Source organism: Ursus maritimus, unplaced genomic scaffold, assembly GCF_017311325.1.
Source record: "Ursus maritimus isolate PB19 unplaced genomic scaffold, ASM1731132v1 scaffold_13, whole genome shotgun sequence".
In the NCBI taxonomy this organism is placed as follows: Eukaryota; Metazoa; Chordata; class Mammalia; order Carnivora; family Ursidae; genus Ursus; species Ursus maritimus.
In genome coordinates this window covers 55,253,102-55,273,830 of record NW_024423675.1, presented here as the reverse complement: position 1 = coordinate 55,273,830, position 20,729 = coordinate 55,253,102, and the positions used below count along the sequence as shown (strand labels likewise).

The 20,729-nt window shown below is 44.1% G+C and overlaps 1 protein-coding gene across 1 annotated transcript in view; it reads right to left on the bottom strand.

Annotated features, from left to right (window-relative positions):
• The window catches only part of MTHFD1L (methylenetetrahydrofolate dehydrogenase (NADP+ dependent) 1 like), a 185,721-nt gene that overhangs the window by 37,397 nt on the left and 127,595 nt on the right, over positions 1–20,729 (bottom strand). Inside the window, exons 25-26 of the mRNA XM_040627959.1 lie at positions 13,061–13,168; positions 10,311–10,463 (exon numbers count right to left, since the gene is read on the bottom strand). Coding sequence (XP_040483893.1) covers positions 10,311–10,463; positions 13,061–13,168 — 261 coding nt within the window. The remainder of the gene's footprint in view (positions 1–10,310; positions 10,464–13,060; positions 13,169–20,729) is intronic.

Sequence of the window (20,729 nt, the reverse complement as noted above, 5' to 3'; positions counted from 1 at the left end):
TCTTTCCTCACATTCCATCCGTTGTTGGCTCCTGTGACTTCTACTGGTCTCCCAGCACACACACGTTCCTCTCCACTTGCCCTGTCCTTGCCCTGTCAAGGGCCCATGACATTCACCCAGGCCCCTCGAAGTCTCTTGGCCTTAGTCTCTCTCTCCTTCAGGAGATCACTACCAGGGTGGTTCTCTGCCCACAAAATCTCAAACGCCCTCTTACACCTCAGTATGTCATTCAGAGCCATCATCTCTTGAACCAGTCTTCTCAAGTGGCCTTTGCTTTCTTTGAAGTTCTATTGCATTTATCATTTACACCTTTCTTTCAGCAAGCAAACGCACAAACTAGTTGTTGTAATTTTGAAAATGTTGATGCCTTATTAATCCAAATATTCTCCACCCCCCCTTAGAGTGACATCACATTTTATGCTTTGTTATGTGTGTCAAGGCTTAACACGCCTGGCGTGATGAATACACACTGATTGATCCATGAAAAGAAAATATCAAGATGTTTAAAATTGACGTTATTCTTGAGTAAAGATCTCATAAGCTTTACTATTCGGAACACTAGCCCTCTCCCTTGCCATTTATCATCAACCATGCTCTGAGGGCTGGTATGGAGAGTAGTGAGCTCATCTGTATAAAGCACTGGGAACAGTGTCTGACCCGTGGTTGAAATAGCCATTACGTGGAGGGGGGGGGTGACGGAGGATGCAGCACACAGGAGGACTGGATACATCTATGCAAAATGTGGATACCCAGTTTCCACACAAATAGCCAGACTGCCAAGCCGTACCATTTGGTGGGATACCTGATCTGTACATCCATATGAAAGCACATTAATAAAAATACATTTTGGACCTGGTTTATAGTACTGCTGGTCAGTAACGGGCTCAAGAAGAAAGGCTAGGGCACTGATTGGGAAAGGCTGGAGTTATGAGCAGATGTGGCTGGAGGACACGAGAGCCTCTGCGATTAGCTCCTTAAAAGACTGCTTTTCCCAACTGGAACTTCAGTTGGGGATCATATGAAGGGTGAGTTCACACTGGCACAGAATTCTCTTGCTCTCTGTGGAATTGGCAGGCTACCCACACATGGGCAGCTTCAAACGTACATTCTACACTGGGCTTCCAAAGGTGGAAAGGTCAAGAGAACTGAAGACATGGTCCTTACCCAGGAGGGTCTGGATGAACAGGAGATACTGGGCAAGGCGGCTGGGACAGGCACAGACACCCACATCTTAGCGGGTGTTGCTGGCGGCACAAGGGCGGGGGTGCGCTCGAGTGAGAGGTGGAGTGACTGGAGGTGAGCAGCTGCCGCAGGGGCACCATCTCCCCAATGCCAGTCCTGGGGCGGGGTCTGGAGCTTGAGAAAGTCCGTATTCAGAGGAGAAACACAGATAAATTTGGGAATGGGACGATGGATTTTGGAAGGTGGAAGGAAGCATGGTAGGTCATTTTTATGGGTCCTATAGTCTCTAAAACTGATTCTTAGGGTTGACATGAGTCTCAAACAGAAGAATGCTGTCCGTGATTGATGCAGAAACTTATGTTGCCAGCCCTAGGTCTCTAGCAGAATGTGGTACCTTTCTTACTAATACTTAATGCAGGCGCCCCAGCAAATTCTTACAGGGGGTTGGCAATATGTCTATGAATTCTCTTTACGGGTCTTCTGGAGACTTTATAAATACCTCCATTTGGTCACTTAATCTAACATAAGTTATATTTCCAATACCTAACAGCTTTACATTTGTTCCCTGATTAAATTAGATCTGTGATTCTCACAGGTATAAAATGTTATGAATTTTCAGTGATACCTAGTAAGGATTAAAGGACAACCAATTCTTTCAAAAGTGATATACAGCAGATTTTTATAGAGACACATAATATGTCAATTCTGTATTTTAACATTTAATCTGATATCCATGGGTGGATACATTAATGAACACATATATATTTAGGCCTGTAAACTGCCATGAGTTCAGATATTATCAATTATATTTTCCTCAAAAATTATAATTGTAGGTTTAAAGTGTGACATTTTCCAATAAATCTAGCTCCTCTATTTATCCATTCCCACCACACCCTGAAACTGATTCTGAGGACTGCTGTGCCCTTTAGTTGGTAGACTGGTATTCTCGTTTGCATTAATATGATTTCCCTTGCATAAATTACTGAGATGCTTCTGATTATATTATATTATATTATATTATATTATATTATATTATATCCTATATACGTTATATAGATTATATTACATCCCAGATTAAAAACTGGGATCTCAAAGTATAATGACTGCAACAAAGAGGCACAGAATAAAGAGAAGCTCCAGGAGTACCAGATAATTCTATGATGCCTTTCAGAAGTTCTGGACTGGGGAATGCCCCGATCATCATGGATGCTCTGAATCCAAACTAAAAACAGGGAGAAAACAAGCAGGCTGTAGATGGAAGCAGAGGAGAAATGGGCCAATACTTCATCAATCCCTAGTGAAAACAAAAAATCAGTATCCCGATCGTAGGCCTGGATGCGTAAGCACCACAAGCACCTGCTTCTCGGTTTGTAGAAAAGGAAGAAAAACCCAAAACGTGGGGATGGATAACCCTGGGTGAAAAGTTTAGCGCAATGACAGAGATCTCTGAAAATGTTATTACTCAGCCTATTACCCCGGCCGAGGCCAATTTCATTTAAAGTGATTTTATATTTATGCTAAAAATAAATTCGTATCAAAGTGGGGGAGAAAAAAGATCCTGTAAGCAAAGAGACTGGACGGACCTAGGCAACCTTCTGTGATAGAGGAGAAATGTCATTTTCATGAGTCACAGATCTTCCCCTGTCTCGTCAATCTGATAAACAGTTTCTGGAAATCGAGAGTGCTGCTTGCTGGTCACCTTCCTTTCCCCTAAAACACGTCACACCGGAAGACAGGGACGACGTCTCTCCTACTGGACAGACATACGTGTAGCTGGCCTCTGGACGCTGGGGAGGAAGATGTGGTCACGAAGCGACCAGGCGGTCTGCTGCAGGGACGTCAGCGGGGGACGAGCCAAGTGGATGCCTGAGCCAGAGGAAGGCATGTTTGGGAGAAAGCAGGAAATTCTGATGTAGAGATGAGGAAGGGCAGCGGGAAGGGGACCCAAGCTGGGTGGGGAGAGGAAACCAAGCAGGTCCCCAGGAACGGAGTGAAAGGACACAGGACAAAGCAGGCAGCTGCAGAGGGAGAGCCGTGGGCAGGGAGGAGGCTGGTTCGTTTCAAGTGTTGGGGTAACCTGGGCCAAGGAGCAGGGGAGATAGAAAGGCTGTTTGCAGGACTTAAAAGAAATAAGCTTAGAATTTCTTTGTTTATTTGTAGGGATTGGGGTGGGAAGGCAGGGAAAGCAAGAGAGGGAGGCAAGGAGTAAAACGGAGGGGGTGATTCTGCAGCTTCTGAGGGTCTGAGGGATGCTGCGGGGCTAAGGGAGTGCCGCATGATCTCACGGGACAGTGAGCCCTTTACTACGTGACTGCTTATCCACTGCATTTAAAGTGCAGCCCGGGGAGTGGATGTTTAATTTTTTCACTTCATACCTGACCATAAATCTCTGGAAAATGTGGGGAGCGATACATTTGATTTGAACCTACAAGGTCTGAATTAATTCACCTTCATGCTTAACTGAGTGAAGCAAGTTTATAACCACGTGTCCCTAAGTGGGGCCGGCACACAGAGGAGACAACATACCCTCACCGAGCTTGAGAATAACTTCGTCGCTGACCTGAATCGGATCCAATGGAAACTAAACATTCAGGACATACTTTTATAGTAGAGGGAGTAGAATGGAAAACAAAGTGAGCTTAACCGAAACATGAGAAAGAACAAAACGACCATGACTTAGCTGGGTGGGGACACAGTCTACTTTTTCACTCCCCCCACACCCCCAGTCCAATAAGTCTCCACCCGGCATGAGTTGTGGATGACATCACTCACTTCCCAAATACATTCCATTAGTTTCCTGCTTTCCAGAGCCTGGCCAAGCAATGGGGTCAGTGGCGCACCTGGACAGAGATGGGGCTGGGTCAGGTCAGAGGAGAAATGAAGGTCACACCAGTGCTCATTCGTTTGTTCGCTCCACAAACTGCTCGCTTTACTACTGATCTTTCGGCCCCTCTTGCTTGGATAGACTTGCACACCGTGATGGGTCCAGGCCAGGCCAATCACGGCATGAGCAAAAACGACGAACACATAGGCTGTGCCCACGATCATTGCTCTGCTCCAGAAAGAGCACAGGGACCAAAGTGAAGGGTGTGGGAAGGGAGAAGAGAGCTTTGATGCGCTGCATCTTCTGACCCGCTGACTCCCCAGCCAAGATGTTTTTCTCTGCTCGTTGGTCTATGAGGCAAAAGCACTCAATTTCCATACAGTTTCAAAGAGCTATTTTACCTCCCAGAAACTTCCATCTGGCAGTGACCACCATATGAATACCTTGGGACATCTTAATCCCCTCTGTGTGAACCATGAGGCTGCTTAACCCCCAGATTCTTTTTTTTTTTTTTTTTAAAGATTTTATTTATTTATTTGACAGAGATAGAGACAACCAGCGAGAGAGGGAACACAAGCAGGGGGAGTGGGAGAGGAAGAAGCAGGCTCATAGCAGAGGAGCCTGATGTGGGGCTCGATCCCAGAACGCCGGGATCACGCCCTGAGCCGAAGGCAGACGCTTAACCGCTGTGCCACCCAGGCGCCCCAACCCCCAGATTCTAGTCCATATTCTTGTCCTTGAGAGTCATCATGTCCTAATTTTGTGTCCCATGTTTGTCAATAAAGAAGATTTCATATTCAAGAGGACCTCACTACATGAGGACTTCTAAGTTCTTTGGAGGGCTCAGTGTGATATCAAAGGAGAACAGTCAGATACACCGAACACTAACATCAAATGGACTTCTGGTGGAATTCACAGTTAGTCGGACACCTCTCCATGCCAGCTGTTTTGAGAGTGCAGAGCTGTGTGAGCACGCCTGAGAAGGAAGGACATACTCATCTGCTCTCCACCCCACGACGGTAGCCAAGAAGAGCCCCCGGAAAAATTAGCCTAGAAAACACAATCTTGTGTTTCCATAGCAGAACCTGGGGCCAGCAGACATTAGACAGAACCGGACAAACCACACTGAGGAGTGCATTTCTTATGGGAACATCCTAGGTCCTCTGTCCTTCCTTCAGTATCTCAACATTACAGGTGTTTAAGCACTGCAGGACAGCTGCGATGGGCAAGGTGCTGCAACCTGCCAGATCCCACCTGCTGCACACGTGTCCTGACTCCCTGGCCACTGACTGGCCTCACATAAACATTGTTTCCAAGTACTTTTAGTTCATCACCTGCATATTTAGTGTATTTTCTTTTCTTTTTTTTAAAGAATTTATTTATTTGAGAAAGAGACAGCATGAACAGGGGAGAGGGAGAAGCAGACTCCCCGCTAAGCAGGGAGCCTGACGTGGGGCTCAATCCCAGGACCCTGGGATCGTGACCTGAGCCAAAGGCAGTTGCTTAACCGACTGAGCCACCCAGGTGCCACTATTTATTGTATTTTCATGTTATAAAAGGGACACATGCTTAATGCAAATATTGAAATTAGCAGAAAAGTAAAGAAAAAAGCTATTTATAATACAGCAGCCAAACGTTACCATTTTGGTGTCTTTCTAGTCTTTTTCTATGTGGGGTGTAATTTACTTCTCAATAATATCATGGCACATACTTCCCTTACAGGCTAATATTTTTATGTCATGAAATTTATGCCACATGATTAAAGAGACCTTGTAAATTATAGAAACTTAAAGACAACATCAAAACAATGTGACCAGTACTAGATTCCTTTTGGCCCAAGACTGTTTTGGAGAAATGTAATAAGCTATTAGGTTTATTGAACACAATAAACCATAAGCTTTGAAAGAATTTTGGAAACATAACATAACAGGGTAATCTGTAGAATACAGGGTAGGAAAATCTTGAAAACAATTTGTTCTTTTCTTCCCACATCAAAGATCTGTATTCGCTCAACTATTTCTTACAAGGAGATTCACTAAGTAGTGATGAGCTGGGCAAGAATCTTGTAGTATTTTGGAGCTTTCGATAATACGCCAGAAATAGTACATAAGTATGTCACTAAAGAGAGGCAAGAATACATATGGCACTTAGTAGGAATGAAGATTTATTTTACGAAGGAAAAATTAGCTACAGCCAGATGGGAAACACTGTGAATGCATGTCAGGGTCAGAGCAAAGGCCTCAGATGTCCATAAGCTGAGTAATCCTTGTATTGGGTGTTTCTATACAAACAGCTCAGGGAAGTGAAATGTACTGGTGAAGTGTCTACAGCAGTTAATGGTATTTATCATCACTATTATTATATTGTGTAATAAGTAAATAGAACATGATGAAATAATTAAATGGCAAAAAACATCGGCCTATAAGTAAGGACAGTGGGGGAGGGGAGGTTAAACAGTAAATATTTACAAAGCTACATCTGGAGGGGGGAAACTGAATTCCCCAGCATTTCACTGTGGGTGTGCTCCAAGTCAGCAGGGCTGGAGATGTTTATTGTTTGAGGACAGACTTGCTTTATTGACATTCTCCCCTTTTAGACCTACTACGTAGCCAGAGGGTGCTTCTCCTTTGTTCTCAAGTCCACAGCTTTCTGTACTTATATGTTCCTTTTACTAGGGTGTATCAGAAGACCCATTAGGGAAGGACCTGATCTTTTTACCTCCACGTGGTTGTATGAGAGACTGAGAAAATGAATGGACACTGCAGAAAAAATAGAGAAACTTTCTGATTTTGCGGTCTGAATTTGGGCTTTCCTTCTGGAGTGGACAGATACGTGTTTCAAAAGTACTCAAATAAGCACATGTTTCATGATTAAGAGTAAGAGTGACTCACGATGCTAGAATTTTCCCACCTGCAGGACCAGCCCCTCCAGTGTCCCCATTCCCCCTTCCCTCGGTCATCTCAGCAGGAAATTACGACACTGTGTCTCCCACACGGGTGATGAATGTTAGAAGCATTTCAGCAGACTGTGGCAGGGGCCGGAATGGGGTCAAGTAAAAGTAAATACCAGCCCTTATTAGGCGATTCTGGCCTCCCAACGGTGCGTTTGCCCTGATCCACGCGCAACTTCCTGCTGGCATGGAAAGGGGACCTCTAAGGCCACCGCCTCCACGTGACCGTGACCGTTCCCTGACCTCCAGGAACTTCTTTAGTCAGACACCACTTCCTTCCTGGTTCACTGACGCTCCCGACCTTGCCCTGAGCTGGGGGCGCCACACGGTGGCAGAGGGCTGTCTTCAGGACACCCAGTGAGCCCATGGCCGCCCCCCTAGGAACGAATCCACACAATCCATTTCCTCCGAGTGAAACGTCAGTGCTCCCATGTGAGCGGCGGGGGTGGCTCTAGAATTCTGATGTCCCAGAACTGCTCTCGCATGTGGGTATGGTGGTGTTGGTGTGGGAGGAGGGCCACAGCATACATTTGCTTAGTGACCACGGGATTTTAGATTATATGATGATTTTTACTTCATGACTATTAAATGCTCAGAACTTTTAAGGTTATCAATGACTGGTTCCTAATTTTTACACCAAACCATTTTCTTTCTAATTCAGTTCTCCCTACCTCTACCAGCTGTAAGCTGCCTGACGTGGGAAGCGTCTTTATTTGGGGGGTTCCCCAGAGTGTGCAGCACAGTGCCTTATGCGCACTGGTTGAATGAATGAATGAATTTGTTGGGTGAGCTACTGCGGGGTTTTGAATCTGGACAAGACAGGACAGATTTTGAAGGAGGCTGACTTTCTCCTCGGCGCCCCCCACCCCCCCGCCACCCCAGGTACGGCCCCTCGTCTCTTGGTCTTCCAGTCTCTCTGGCTGCTCTCCCGGGCTGTGCTCTTAATCCTAAGCAAAGGCCTTCACTGACCAACGCTCAGGAGACTTTTAGCACTGAGGGGCTGCCATCGTTGAGGCCACTCTAAGGAACATAAAAGCAAGCTCTTCTCACTATCCATTTTTGTTAACTGAGGTATAATTAAGTTATACTCAATAAAATTCATCCTTTTGAGGTGTGTAGGTCTATGAGTTCTGACAAAGGTATATAGTCATGGAACTATCACCACAAACAAAATATAGAATATTTCCATCACCCCAGAAAGCTCCCTTGTGCCCCTTTGCAGTCACGCCCCTCCTCCTTCCCACCACCCTCTGGAAATGTCATCCAGCACCCATAAAATTTTAACTCTGCTCCCTGTGTCAACGCTGTTGCTATATCTGCAGAGGACTCCTGTGGGATTCCCTGGTCTCCCTCCAAGACCTCTGACGGGTCCTCCCAGACTCCTTGGAGGGCTCTGTAAATGTCTGTAGACATTTTTAGAGCATCACCCTTCACCCTCTTCTCATTTCTCTCGTGCTTATCCTTGCTTCTTCCCTGTTTGACATCTGCCTTCATCTATATTCTTAAAACTCTCAAGGCCTGCCTTCCTATTCCTTTCTTCTGAGTGTTGTGTCTGTATTTCTAATGGATCCATAGACCACTTTATATAACCTGTTAACCCTCGCAGTTCTCCACATCCAAGCCAGACTCATTTCTGGCTCTGCCAATCTGCCCCCTGCCGTGTTCCTTCCAGGACTGACGGCACTGCCATCCCAGTCAAGCTACAAGTGGCCCACCCCATGACCCCATGTGTAGGTGGCTACCCTTAAAATATGTCTCGAAGTTGCCCCTCTCTCCATATTAGCATTAGTGATCGCAGTGTTGACCTTGATGACCTCTGGCCTCAACTGACATTTCCCTGGCTCTGGCTCTTGGCCCTTTGAACATTCTCCATTGGCTGCCAGAGCTCTTTTGCCAAAATAAAAATCAGATCACCGTCTTCTTCTTCTTGTACAAATACAAAAATCCCAAACAAACACAGAAACCATCCTATAGTGACTCCCCAGGGTGCACAGGAGAAAAACCCAAGTCCCCATTGATGGTAATCAAGCTCTGTAACAGCTTGGCCCCGTCTTGCTATCCCAAGGTCGCTTCTCAGCCTCCCCATCCCATCCAACCCCAGCCACACTGGACTTCTCTGGGTCTGTCACGTACTTTTGTGCCCTTGAGTTGAAAATTCACTGTTGCCCCAGGTCAGAGTTTGAGGCTTTTGTGAGGTACTCTTGATTCTCTTCCTCCACATACCCACCTCTTTCACCCACCTGAGTCAAAGCCGCCCTCGCCATTTCTGTGCTGAGGGCATTCAGAATGCCAATACCGTGCTTTCTAGACACCCCTGTGCTGTGTAAACCTGTGCTCCTCACGCCCCTCCTGGTATCTCCACGCCACAGATGCAATAAAGAATTCAAGAAATGCTTACTGAAAGCATTTTGCCCAACATTAGGTGAAATGTGCAAACATCAAGGCAAAAATTCTGCATTTCTTATGTACTTTTGCCTACCCATTGTTTATTTACATCACAACAGAGCCACATGGTTTATTAAAAAAATTGTTACAATGTTTCCTGCTTGGACTTGGATCAATCTGTAACAATAGCAATAAGGAAAATGATGACTTAGAATTTTTTTTGTTCTAAATCTAATCCAGGAGCACTCCAAGGATGAGAAGTCAGATTTTGGCCGTTGATGGTTCCCAACGGAAAGTATATCATTGTGTGTCTATAATGAAGCATTTTATGTATGAAGCCCAACATCATGGATTTTAAGTGCTTTGATAAAATTTCACATCTTTGGTATCTCCCTTCCATCCATAAAAAATCTGAAATAACATAATTATCATCCTATAGCAATGTAATCCAACCACACTGTTAAAAATGAAACCGCATTTAATTCGCTCATGGTCTAAGGCAGAGCTTCTCACCTGACGTGCTGAGGAGGAAGGAAGATGGTGAAACTCTGACCTTCCCGGCCTTTGCAGGCGTCTGGCATGAGCAGTCACCTCCATTTATCTGACTACAGTCACATCTTATCATCTTGAGTACAATAATGTGAAAAAGGTCCAGAGACACTATACTAAGCCATTCCACTGTTTAAATATCAGACTGAATTGTACCAAGTTATTGTCTTCTGAGTTCTATGAGGGGACTCAGTTTTATGACTCAAGACATCCTGAATACCCGTTCTAAAAAAAAAGAAAAAGAAAAACCCAAACCATGACAGCAGAGGATTTCTATATGGTGGAAGAGAATGTTTAGAAAAGTAGCAAATATGATTACTTCCCAACACCTGAGTGGCAGAGTGTAGGCAGAACATAAGGATTTAAGGCATCAGGACAACACAGCCTGGGGAAGGTTTTTGGAGAATGTTACTCACTCACCGTTCCAACCAAAGGGTAGATGAAACCAGCGCCTATGCTGGCCCGGACATCACTAATGGGCAAAATGAAATCCCTGGGTACGCCTTTCTTGTCAGGTTGGTGAGACAGAGAGAGGTGGGTCTTTGCCATGCAGATGGGCAAATTTCCAAATCCCTGTAAGGAAGGAAAGGAAAGGTGTTCATTGAGCACATATTAGTCTCCTGTGTGTGTCCAACTTGCACTACCCGTGGTCCTCAAGGCTCAGATCCAGGCACACGGCAGGTGCTGGTCACTACTTGTTCACTGAGCAAGAAGATGGGATGAACTCATCGCCACGTGATAGTCACGTGGTTGCGGGTGTCTGTGATTGATTTCGGAGAATTCTCCTTAAGGAAGGCAGCATGACATGTATATTTGGGATAAAGTGTGGCTATTTTCAGGCAAAGTAGAAGCAAGAGCAGCTGTCGAAACTATTTCCAAGGATATTAATATCTGGGGCTCAGAAAGGTAATCTGGAGAAAGGCTCCGTAATGAGGCTCTCAGTGACGTTGTTCACTCATTCTTGGACGCCGTCAGGAAGCAAAGGGTCCCTTTGTGTTGGTTTATGAATCATGGCTATTTGATCTGCGATTACATTATATGAACTAAGATGAGGTCACTTTTTAAGCCTCTTATTTTTAAGGACCAAAGGCGACGCCTGACCCAGAGTTCCAAAGGTGAAAGGGCAGGAAGTCACATGTGGGGTCTCACAAAAAGGACACTGTCCTCGTAGCCTGGTTCCGATTAAAGGGTACATAGTGTCCCTTTGGAGACTTTGCTAATTAATGGCAACCACATACTGGACACATAACTTTTAAGCAATATTCCCTCAGTAGCCAGGGATAAAAGGAATGCAGTCTTCAGAGGTAACACATGCAGACTTTCTTATGATTCAATTTAAAAGTATTTGGACAATTTTAGGATATTCTCATTTGGGGGTGGGGCTATTCTTTTTGAAATGCTGGCATATTCTCATAAAATGATCAGAATTCTGCTGGGGGACAATCACAATTGCTCTATAGAAATGGGGGCAGAAATTTTGGGTTTCAGAGATCATTCAACTAATGAAATAATTTGAACTGATGTACGTTTCCAATTTAATATTTTGCCAGTACAGATATTAAAAAAAAAGAAAAAAACAATATGGCATATACTAGGACCATATTAGTTCATATAAAAAAAGAAGCTTTTAAGACTGAGAAAAGGGAAGGAACTAATATTAGAATAAATAATAGTCCTTAAATATTATTAAAAACTTGTGAAAAAAAAAGACTCATGACAATGACCTTACTTTACTCATTTCATTACACACGAGTGAAATTTCACTGCAGATCCATGCCGGTATGTAGAACAGTTCTGGGGAATTATTTATCTTTTAAAGATTTATTTATGGGCACCTGGGTGGCTCAGTTGGTTAAGCGATTGCTTTCGGCTCAGGTCATAATCCCAGAGTCCCAGGATCGAGGCCAGCATTGGGCTCCCTGCTTACTAGGGAGTCTGCTTTTCCCTCTGACCCTCCCACCTCTCATGCTCTCTCTCTCTCTCTCTGTCTCTCTCTCTCAAATTAATAAATAAAATCTTAAGAAAAAGATTTATTTATTTACTTAAGAGAGAGAGGAGAGAGAGAGAGAGAGTGAGAGGAGGAGTGGCAGTGGGAGAAGGAGAGAGACAAGCAGACTCCCCACTGAACATGGAGCCTGATGCAGGGCTCTACCCCAGGACCCTGAGATCATGACCTGAGCTAAAATCAAGAGTCAGATGCTTAACTGACTGAGCCACCCAGGTGCCCAAAGTGAATTATTTATTTTTTAAAAGCACAGGCCGAGGACATACATGGAAAATTCTAAGAAAAAAACGAATTGCTATCTTACCAAACTTGGGAGAATACTCTGGTCAGCACTGGTAGTATTTAACATAATGTCAAACACGATTACAAATAGTATTTAGGAGTTGGGAATTTAAAAAAGTAGATCAGTGATACTCATTATGGAGCTCTTTTGCCGGCCAACTCTTGAAGTGCTTTGATTTCTATTATATCACAGCAAACCGGAGGGGGCATTCGGGGCTTATGGTCATTTTGGTCAGCGTGGCTGGACGAGCTGCGGTGGATGCAGTCCATGAAACACGATCATTTTAAGACTAGACTCAGGCTGCTGAGTCCCCGCCACCTTCACAGCTGCCTGCTGATTTGCCTTTGTCACTGCTTCTAGAGGTAGAAGATGACAGCACCTTCAACTTGGGTGGACAATCTCAGCACCAAGCCAGTGAACCAACTGCATAAAAACAGAACACCAAACACTCCCATGTTTAACAGCTGCATGACGACTTGCCTTACTTGGCGCCGTTTGGCTAACATTTCTAAGGCAGGAGGAGCCCTGCAATGAAGAGGAAGCACTACAGGTCATCCAGCTGACTCCACAGCCACACGTCCGCGGAGTTTCAGTGTTCCTGGCTGACCAGGAGGGACGAACCCTCACATGTCCCAGATGTGACACCACCCATATCAGACAACCGATAACCACAAAAGTCAATCACTATCGATCAGAGGGTATACACCCTTGCCATAATGTTCTATTTAAAGTCAACAAACTACCCAAGGATATTCATTCAATTTTTGTAGACAAAGGAGATTAAATCACGTTCAGCTGGTGAGACTTCTAACAGTCCTTATGTCAAGGTGAGTACTTTAAGGGCCCGAGGAGGATTTTTTCCCCTAAATGTGTAACTTTTACCTGTTGCGTGTAACGATCTATTTTGGACTGTGCCTCGGGAGACAGTTCGATATCTCTGGCTCCGTACACAGCCTGTGCGATGGTTCTTATCTTTTCTACAATTGGAAGCTGGAGAAACACAAATGACAACAAAATTGTTCATGTTAAACCGGTCGAAGAATTGAGGGAAAGCTTTGTGCGCTTTTCTGCAGTCACTTAAAATTTCCTACCAGATTTCCTCCTCAACGTCCGTGGTATCTGAAGCAGATATTCTTTCCTCTATCACCCTTAAAGTATGAAGAAGTATCAAGAAGCTTTAGCTGTTCAGCCAACTCAAAGGTTGCTTATCTAGTTAATCATTTTTATCCATCACATTGTTTTAAAAAAATGTACTTTATACTATGGTTTTATAAGTCAGAACAGGAGTCTCCTAAACAAATAATGCTGGTGTTTAAGTGCCTCCGAACTCAGGTTATATGACAGAAAACACAGCAATACTAAAAATATGTACATTTTTTGTGAGTAGGAATGGGCTCATATATTTTTTTAAAGATTTTATTTATTTAGAGAGAGAGCAAGAGCACAAGTGGGGGGAGGAGGGGTCGCAGGAGAGGGAGAGAGAGAATCTCAAATGGACTCCACAGAGCATGGTGTGGGGCTCAATCTCATGACCCTTAGATCATGACCTGAGCTGAAATCAAGAGTCAGATGCTTAACACCACTGAGGCACCCAGGCACCCCGGAATGGGCTGATATTAAATGCTGATATGATCACTTTACTGGGAAATCAGAGGTTGAATCTAGTGTCACTTTAGCAAATTATGAGAAATCATGGAGGCTGGGAAAGAATCCAAGAAGGCTAGATATGGCTGAATATATGTGTGGGGTGGAGAAACAACCTTCCATAATGCTGGACAGGAAACCTGGATGCGGATGGCTAGTAAAATACTGAAAGTGGGGTGCCTGGGTGGCTCAGATGGTTAAGCATCTGCCTTTGGCTCAGGTCATGATCTCAGGGCCCTGGGATCCAGGCCCACATTGGGCTCCCTGCTCAGTGGGGAGTCTGCTCCTCCCTTTCCCTTTGCCTGCTGCTTCCACCTGCTTGTACTCTCTCTGTGTCAAATAAATAAATAAAATCTTTAAAAAATACTGAAAGTGATCTGGAGAAACAACAATGGTTCATTAGCAAAGGAATATGCCACAGATAAAGTGATTCTTATTTAAGCAAATCATTTGACAAAATCATTCATAATTTTACTGTGCAGAGAACATACAGGCATAATGCAGTTTGTGGATTTACTGTTTGGTGAACAGCTATTGGATCAAGTGCCCGCTGGTGGAACGAATGTCAACCAAGGGGCAGAAGGCTTTCATGGCCTGCTCAAAAACTTTGCTTGGCAATGGCAAATGGTACATTTGTATGAATTACTGTTGATATACACAGGAAGGAGACTCATCCAACAGGAGAAAATAAAAGCTAGCTCTACCCTCTCAATCTGATAGAACCCCAGATTGCTTTAAAATGTGTTTTTCATTACTATAGTTTTTATTACTGTAGAGTTGTTCTGTAGTCTGGAACTCAGATATTGGACGTTTCAACAAATAACAAATGGAGGTGCAAGTCATTATAACATTTCACTGGAGGACAAAAAAGATGGTCTGAATCAATGTCGAGAAATACTTAGTTCATTGGTAAGAAGACTTAATACTATAAGGATGTCAGTTCTCTTAAACTTAACCTATTAGTTCAATGCAATTCCAATAAAAATCCCAAGAGCACTTTGGGATGCTTGGCCAACCAATTCTTAAATTCACAATGAAGAGTAAGAGGACAGATAGGTAAGATAACTTCAAAGATAAATAAAACCAAAAGAACAAAGGGGACTTGCCTTTCCAGGTATCAATCACACTACAAAACTATGGTAATTAATTCCATATGGTATTGGCACATGAGTAGACAAATCAATCCATGGAAGATAAGAAAGAACCCAGAAGGATACCATAGCAGGTGTGGGACAGTATATAATAGAAATGACACAAACAGGGAAAGGGCTGACTGACCAACTGACTTTTGGCTGGAGAGAAATAAAACTAAGATTCTTACTTCACAACTGGCACCCTAATAAATCCAATATAGAACAAAGCAAAATTTTGAAATTAAAACTCTAAATACTGGGAACAAAACGCGGGGGACTCTATGGTCATGAAGTAGGGAAGGATTTCTTCTAAACTAAACAAGGTAAGAATAGGATACACCCTAAAAGAAATGATTTATAGATCTGACATCAAAATTTAAAATTTCTTGTATAAAAAAAGACATTGTAAATAAAGGTACAGGATAAGGAGCAGTCTGGGAGAAGATACAGGCAAATATTTAAGAGTCAAAAGATTAGCTGCTGGAATGAATTAAAAAAACCTCCTACAAATCAAGAAAAAGACAAATATTTAGTACTGGGCAGGAGGAGTAACTAATAACCACATGAAAAAATGTCCAATCTTATTAGTAATCAAGCAAAGGCAAACTATAGTGATGCAAATTCAATCCACACTCATTAGATTATCATGAATGAAGGGCATGAGAATGTCAAGTACAGGCGAGGATGTGGGGAAATGATCCTTTTAAGTACTTCTGTCTTGGTTGAGATGCTCATGGTCTAGCCCATCATGAAGCTTCCTAACTTCCACTCCACCACAGTCTAACCTCCCTAGAAGGCACCTAAGAAGAACCCAAAAATCTTCAGCTTGCCATGGCCCTACTGAAGAACACGATCTGGCTGTGATATTTAAGTATCTGAACAGTATGTGTTCTGAAGCATAACTTCAGATAGGATATGCCTGCATATCTTAAATTTTCCCCATGTCTTCTTGCTTCTAGGCCCTTACACCTAAAGCTTCTTTGTCTATAATCCTGCAAGATCAATCTGTGCTAAAACTCCCTGAGCTCTGTAAGGTCCATCTCAAAGGCCAGCTTCTCCAGGAAGCCTTTACGGGGCCTCCCGAAGCACATGCAGGCATTCTCTTCTCTTCTGTCCGGATGGCCCTGGAACTCTCTTACACAGATGGGTGCTACACAGGACCATGGGTTCAACAGGGCCTGGCAGTGAGGGGCTGCTGGCGAAGCTCAGGCTATTTTAGGGTGCACTGATGGAGAGCAAATGGTAATGGTCCCAGGATCAAACTATGAAACTGAAGTCTACCAGATGGCAAGGGGCCTTTTGTAAACCACGTCATGGGAGAAATCAGTGAATAATCTGCACCTCTAGAAGGGACAACTCCAGAAAGAAATGATCATAATTTTCCAGGAAGGCAGAACGTGGAGCATGGGCAGAAATGAGAGCAAAGCCATTTTCAACCCCATGTTTAAGGAAAAGGTGTAATAACCAGAGCTGCCTCACTAAATAGTGACCTGTCCACACCAGGAGGGACCAGTATAAGCCAGTGATGGTGCCAGGAATGTTGTAGAAAGAGTTACTGCATGAGTGCAAAGTTGAGGCTGGGCTACAGAGACAGCCTTAGGTGACTTCTGTGGATGCCGCCGCATTCATATCAGATGAGAAGAACGCACAGCCTGTAAACTCTTTGAGGTCAAGGACCAGCTGGAGGTGGGATGTAACACAGCCCCTGGACTCTGAATATCACCTGTTGACCAAGCAAGGCTTCCGTGTGGCCCAATGTCTACAAAGATTGTAAGAAAGTTCGGGTGCTGATGTGCTGAAGACAGCAACGAGAAGGGACTTTTACTGAACCTCAGATCTCATACGTCAGCATAATATGTTGATGGGCACTGAAGTGCTTGCTTTCGACGCTGCACTTAAGCTAATAGGATCTCCTCAGCTCGTCAATCAATGCTTTGCAAGTAGCGAAACTTTTTAAGAAACAGAAGGTAATAGGTTGCTGGAAAATACTTCCATCATCACACAGAGCAAGCACAATGACCATGCTTTGTCGGGGGAAGTCAGATCTTCGGGTACGGTGTTCCCCAAGTAGTGTAAGAGTGGGTCCTGGGAAACAGGCAGCGTCCCCATGGGCACTACAGCACAGCTGGGTGGCAGCTCTGGGGCGAGGGGTCTAAGAGACAACACGGCCCCTTGTTATAGCTGGTTAAATCATGTCACCTCTATGAATTCACTTCCATATCCCCACGACGGGCAGGTACGAACTGTGTACTGTTCCGCCAGCATGGAAGCAATGTCGAGAAGGCGAGCTGTGCGTGTCACTCCATACAAACCCCAAGTGCCAGTATTATGGAGCAAGGGCAACATGGCTGACACAGAGAATTACGTCAATAAAATGACAACGAAACGGACAGTACGACTTATAACACAGTTAATGAATACAGGGCACTATTTACTGAGCTCTAGGTTATGATTTGAAATTAAAAGGTCAGCAATTTCTTTTCTTTCTTTTTTTTTTTAAAAGACTACTTATGTATTTGAGAGAGAGAGAGAGACAGAACAAGCAGGGGAAGGGACAGGCAGAGGGAGAGGGAGAAGCAGACTCCCTGCTGAGCAGGGAACCCAACAAGGGGCTTGATCCCAGGACCCTGGGAGCATGATGACTTGAGCCAAAGGCAGACGCTTAACCCCCTGAGCCACCCAGGAGCCCCAAAAGGTCAGCAATTTCTATTAAGATAATAATTAAAGAGCTCACATGGGAACAAAGTAATACTAGAAGGATGATTAGTGGAGAACTAGTGTCATTGGGTATTTAGCTGATGCATTACAAGCTTTTAAACATGAATATATTTCATTTCAAGAAATATATGTATATTTAATTTTTAGTTATAGTAAAATATACATACTAGAAAGTTAACTATCTTAACCATTTTGTTTTATTTTTTAAAGAAGATTTTATTTATTTATTTGAGAGAGTGCACGAGCAGGGTGAGGGGCAGAGGGAGAAGCAGACCCCTGCCAAGCAAGGAGCCCGACCCAGGACTCCAAAATCATGACCTGAGCCTAAGGCAGACGCTTAACTGACTGAGCCACCCAAGCGCCCTCATATCTTAACCATTTTGAAGTACATAGTTCCATATTAAGTACATTCATGTTGTAAAACTAATCTCCAGAACGATTTTCATTTTGCAAGACTAAAACTGTGGACCCATTAAACACTAACTCCCTTCTCTCAACTCCTGGCAACCGCCCTCCCATCTACTGTCTCTCTGAATTTGGCCACACCAAGTGACCTCATATAAGTGGAATCAGACAACATTTGTCCTTTTGCATTTTCGTTATTTCAATTGGCATGAACCTCGAGGTTCATCATGGTGTAGCCTGAATTTCCTTCCTATTTCTTTGTACGCGTACGCCACATTCTTTCTTAGCCATTCATCCACCACTGGGCACTTGTGTTGTTTCTCCCTTTTCACCGTTGTGACTGATGCTGTGATGAGCATGGATGGACCTTGACACCCAGCTTTCAATTCTTTGGGGCATTCAGAAATACGTATTTTTGGTCCACGACTAAACCGCCTTCCTTTCTAATGTTCATTTGAAAGTATTTGGGGAATTTCAAGAAGGTGCCAGACTGACTTTGTGAGGTGTGTAATTATGGTTTTTTAAATTCCTATAGGAAAATTGCTACCATCCAAACATGACAGATGTCCCAAATACAACGTGTAGAGAAGCAGGAAAGGGCTGGCTGCACGAGTCCTAGTTGGGTGCTCTGTTTCCCCTCCTTACCCTCAGATGCCAGACTTCCGTGCTTCCCAACAGGTACTGATACCTGCTGCCTGCCATTCCAAATATTTGATGCCCTGACCCCAGTCTTGCTGTGCCCGGAGAAGATGAGGGTGCTCCCCTGACAGCTCTGACGGGTGCAACGCGGTCCATCGTGAGCCCAAGAGAACGCACCACCCACCGCCTGGCGCGTGTCCTGCAGCCCCACACTGAATAAATCAATGGATGGGGCTAAATATCCCAAGACCAAAATGCTTCCAGGACTGCTACTGCAATTCTTCTTTTTCACTCACGTGTACAGGTGAATAAATAAAAAGATGATCTCGGTTGATGTATCTTTTGGGTTTAATACAAAAACTAAAAACTGCCCTGATAAGGTAATTCCCATTGTACGCAACCTTTTTATGTCAGTAGGCAAGGGACTTCCTGCTGTGCCACTGCTCACGCTGGGGGAGAAGTGCAATTGTTAAAGAAGGAAAAAAGAGCCAAGCTCGTTCCAATGATCTTGAGCTGAACTCGATATTCTTTTATACTGTTTTGTTCTAAAGGGCAATTTAAATAAAATGGTAAAATAAATTATGAATGTTCAGGCATTAATCACTCCTGGCTTTCCCTGACTCTGTAAATACTTATCAATTTCTTTGTTTACCACATTGTTCACCCTCCTATCCCTAACGTCTAGGAGAGTGGTTTGCACACAGTCGGTGTTCCACACACACCTGCTGAATGAATAAATCACCGCCGAGGGCAAGTACTTTCAAGATATCATGACAGGCAAAGGACTCTGGGCACTTCCGATGGAATGCGGATGGTGACACGTCACATAAACGTGACAGAAGAGAGTGTGTGATAAGGGCTCTGCATAAACACTACTACGAAGAAGGAAGATTGCAGGGCAGAGGGGAAGGCATGGACATCAGCAAACGCTGGAAACATGTACGAAGAAGTCGAGTCACGCTTGAAGGACAGGAAAGGTTTTAATAAGCAACGAAAGGAAAGGTTATTCTGCACAAAGGGAAAGGCACATGTCAAGGTACGAACGGCAGCAAACACAAGGCGTCTTCTGGAATCAGCACTGTTCTGTGTGTATTATGCGCCATTGCTGAACATGTTAATAAGCCCTTCACAAAGTCTGGTGTCGATGCTAGTAACTTCCATCATTTTTGAACTAATGTTATGTTAAATCTTCATCGTCACCAAGATCTTAACTCTGAATATAGTCTACATTTAGTCCCTCCCAGACCTCTTAAATGTATATTTAAGAAATGGAAACACTCTAGAACGGAGGTGTCCAATGGCAACTTTCTGTGATGGTGGGAATGTTCTGCGTACATGCCTTCCAGTCCAGTAGTGGCCAGCCCCGCATGGCTACTAAGCAGCTGACACGTGACTAGTGCCTCTGAGGTCACAAATTCTTAATTTTAATTAATGTACATGTAAATAGCCACCTGTAGCCAGTCGCTCCGGTACCGGACGGCACAGGTCTGGAAAGTAGCATTGTACAGCCTCCCGTATAGCAGGTACCCCACACACTGGCGGAGTGACACAACCGGTAAGCTGGAGGACGCAGTGACCTCCGTGCTTCATTACATTCATTTTGTAGATACGGTGAGCCAGGCTCAGAGAAGCTGAGTCCAAGTCAGACAGCGTATCTTTCTTGATAAAGTCTAGGAAACCTGCTAGAACTATTAAGTTATTATTATTATTTTTAAAGATTTTATTTATTTATTTGAGAGAGTGAGCAAAAGCACAAGTTGGGGGGGAAGGGCAGACGGAGAGGGAGAAACAGACTCCCCACTGAGCAGGGAGCCTGACACAATACGGGGACTCGATCCCAGGACCCTGAGGTCATGACCTGAGCCGAAGGCAGTCGCTTAACTGACCAAGCCACCCAGGCGCCCCTATTAAATTATCTAAGACCTATTTTCTTTTCTTTTTTTTTTTTTTTAAGATTTTATTTATTTATTTGACAGAGAGAGACAGCCAGTGAGAGAGGGAACACAAGCAGG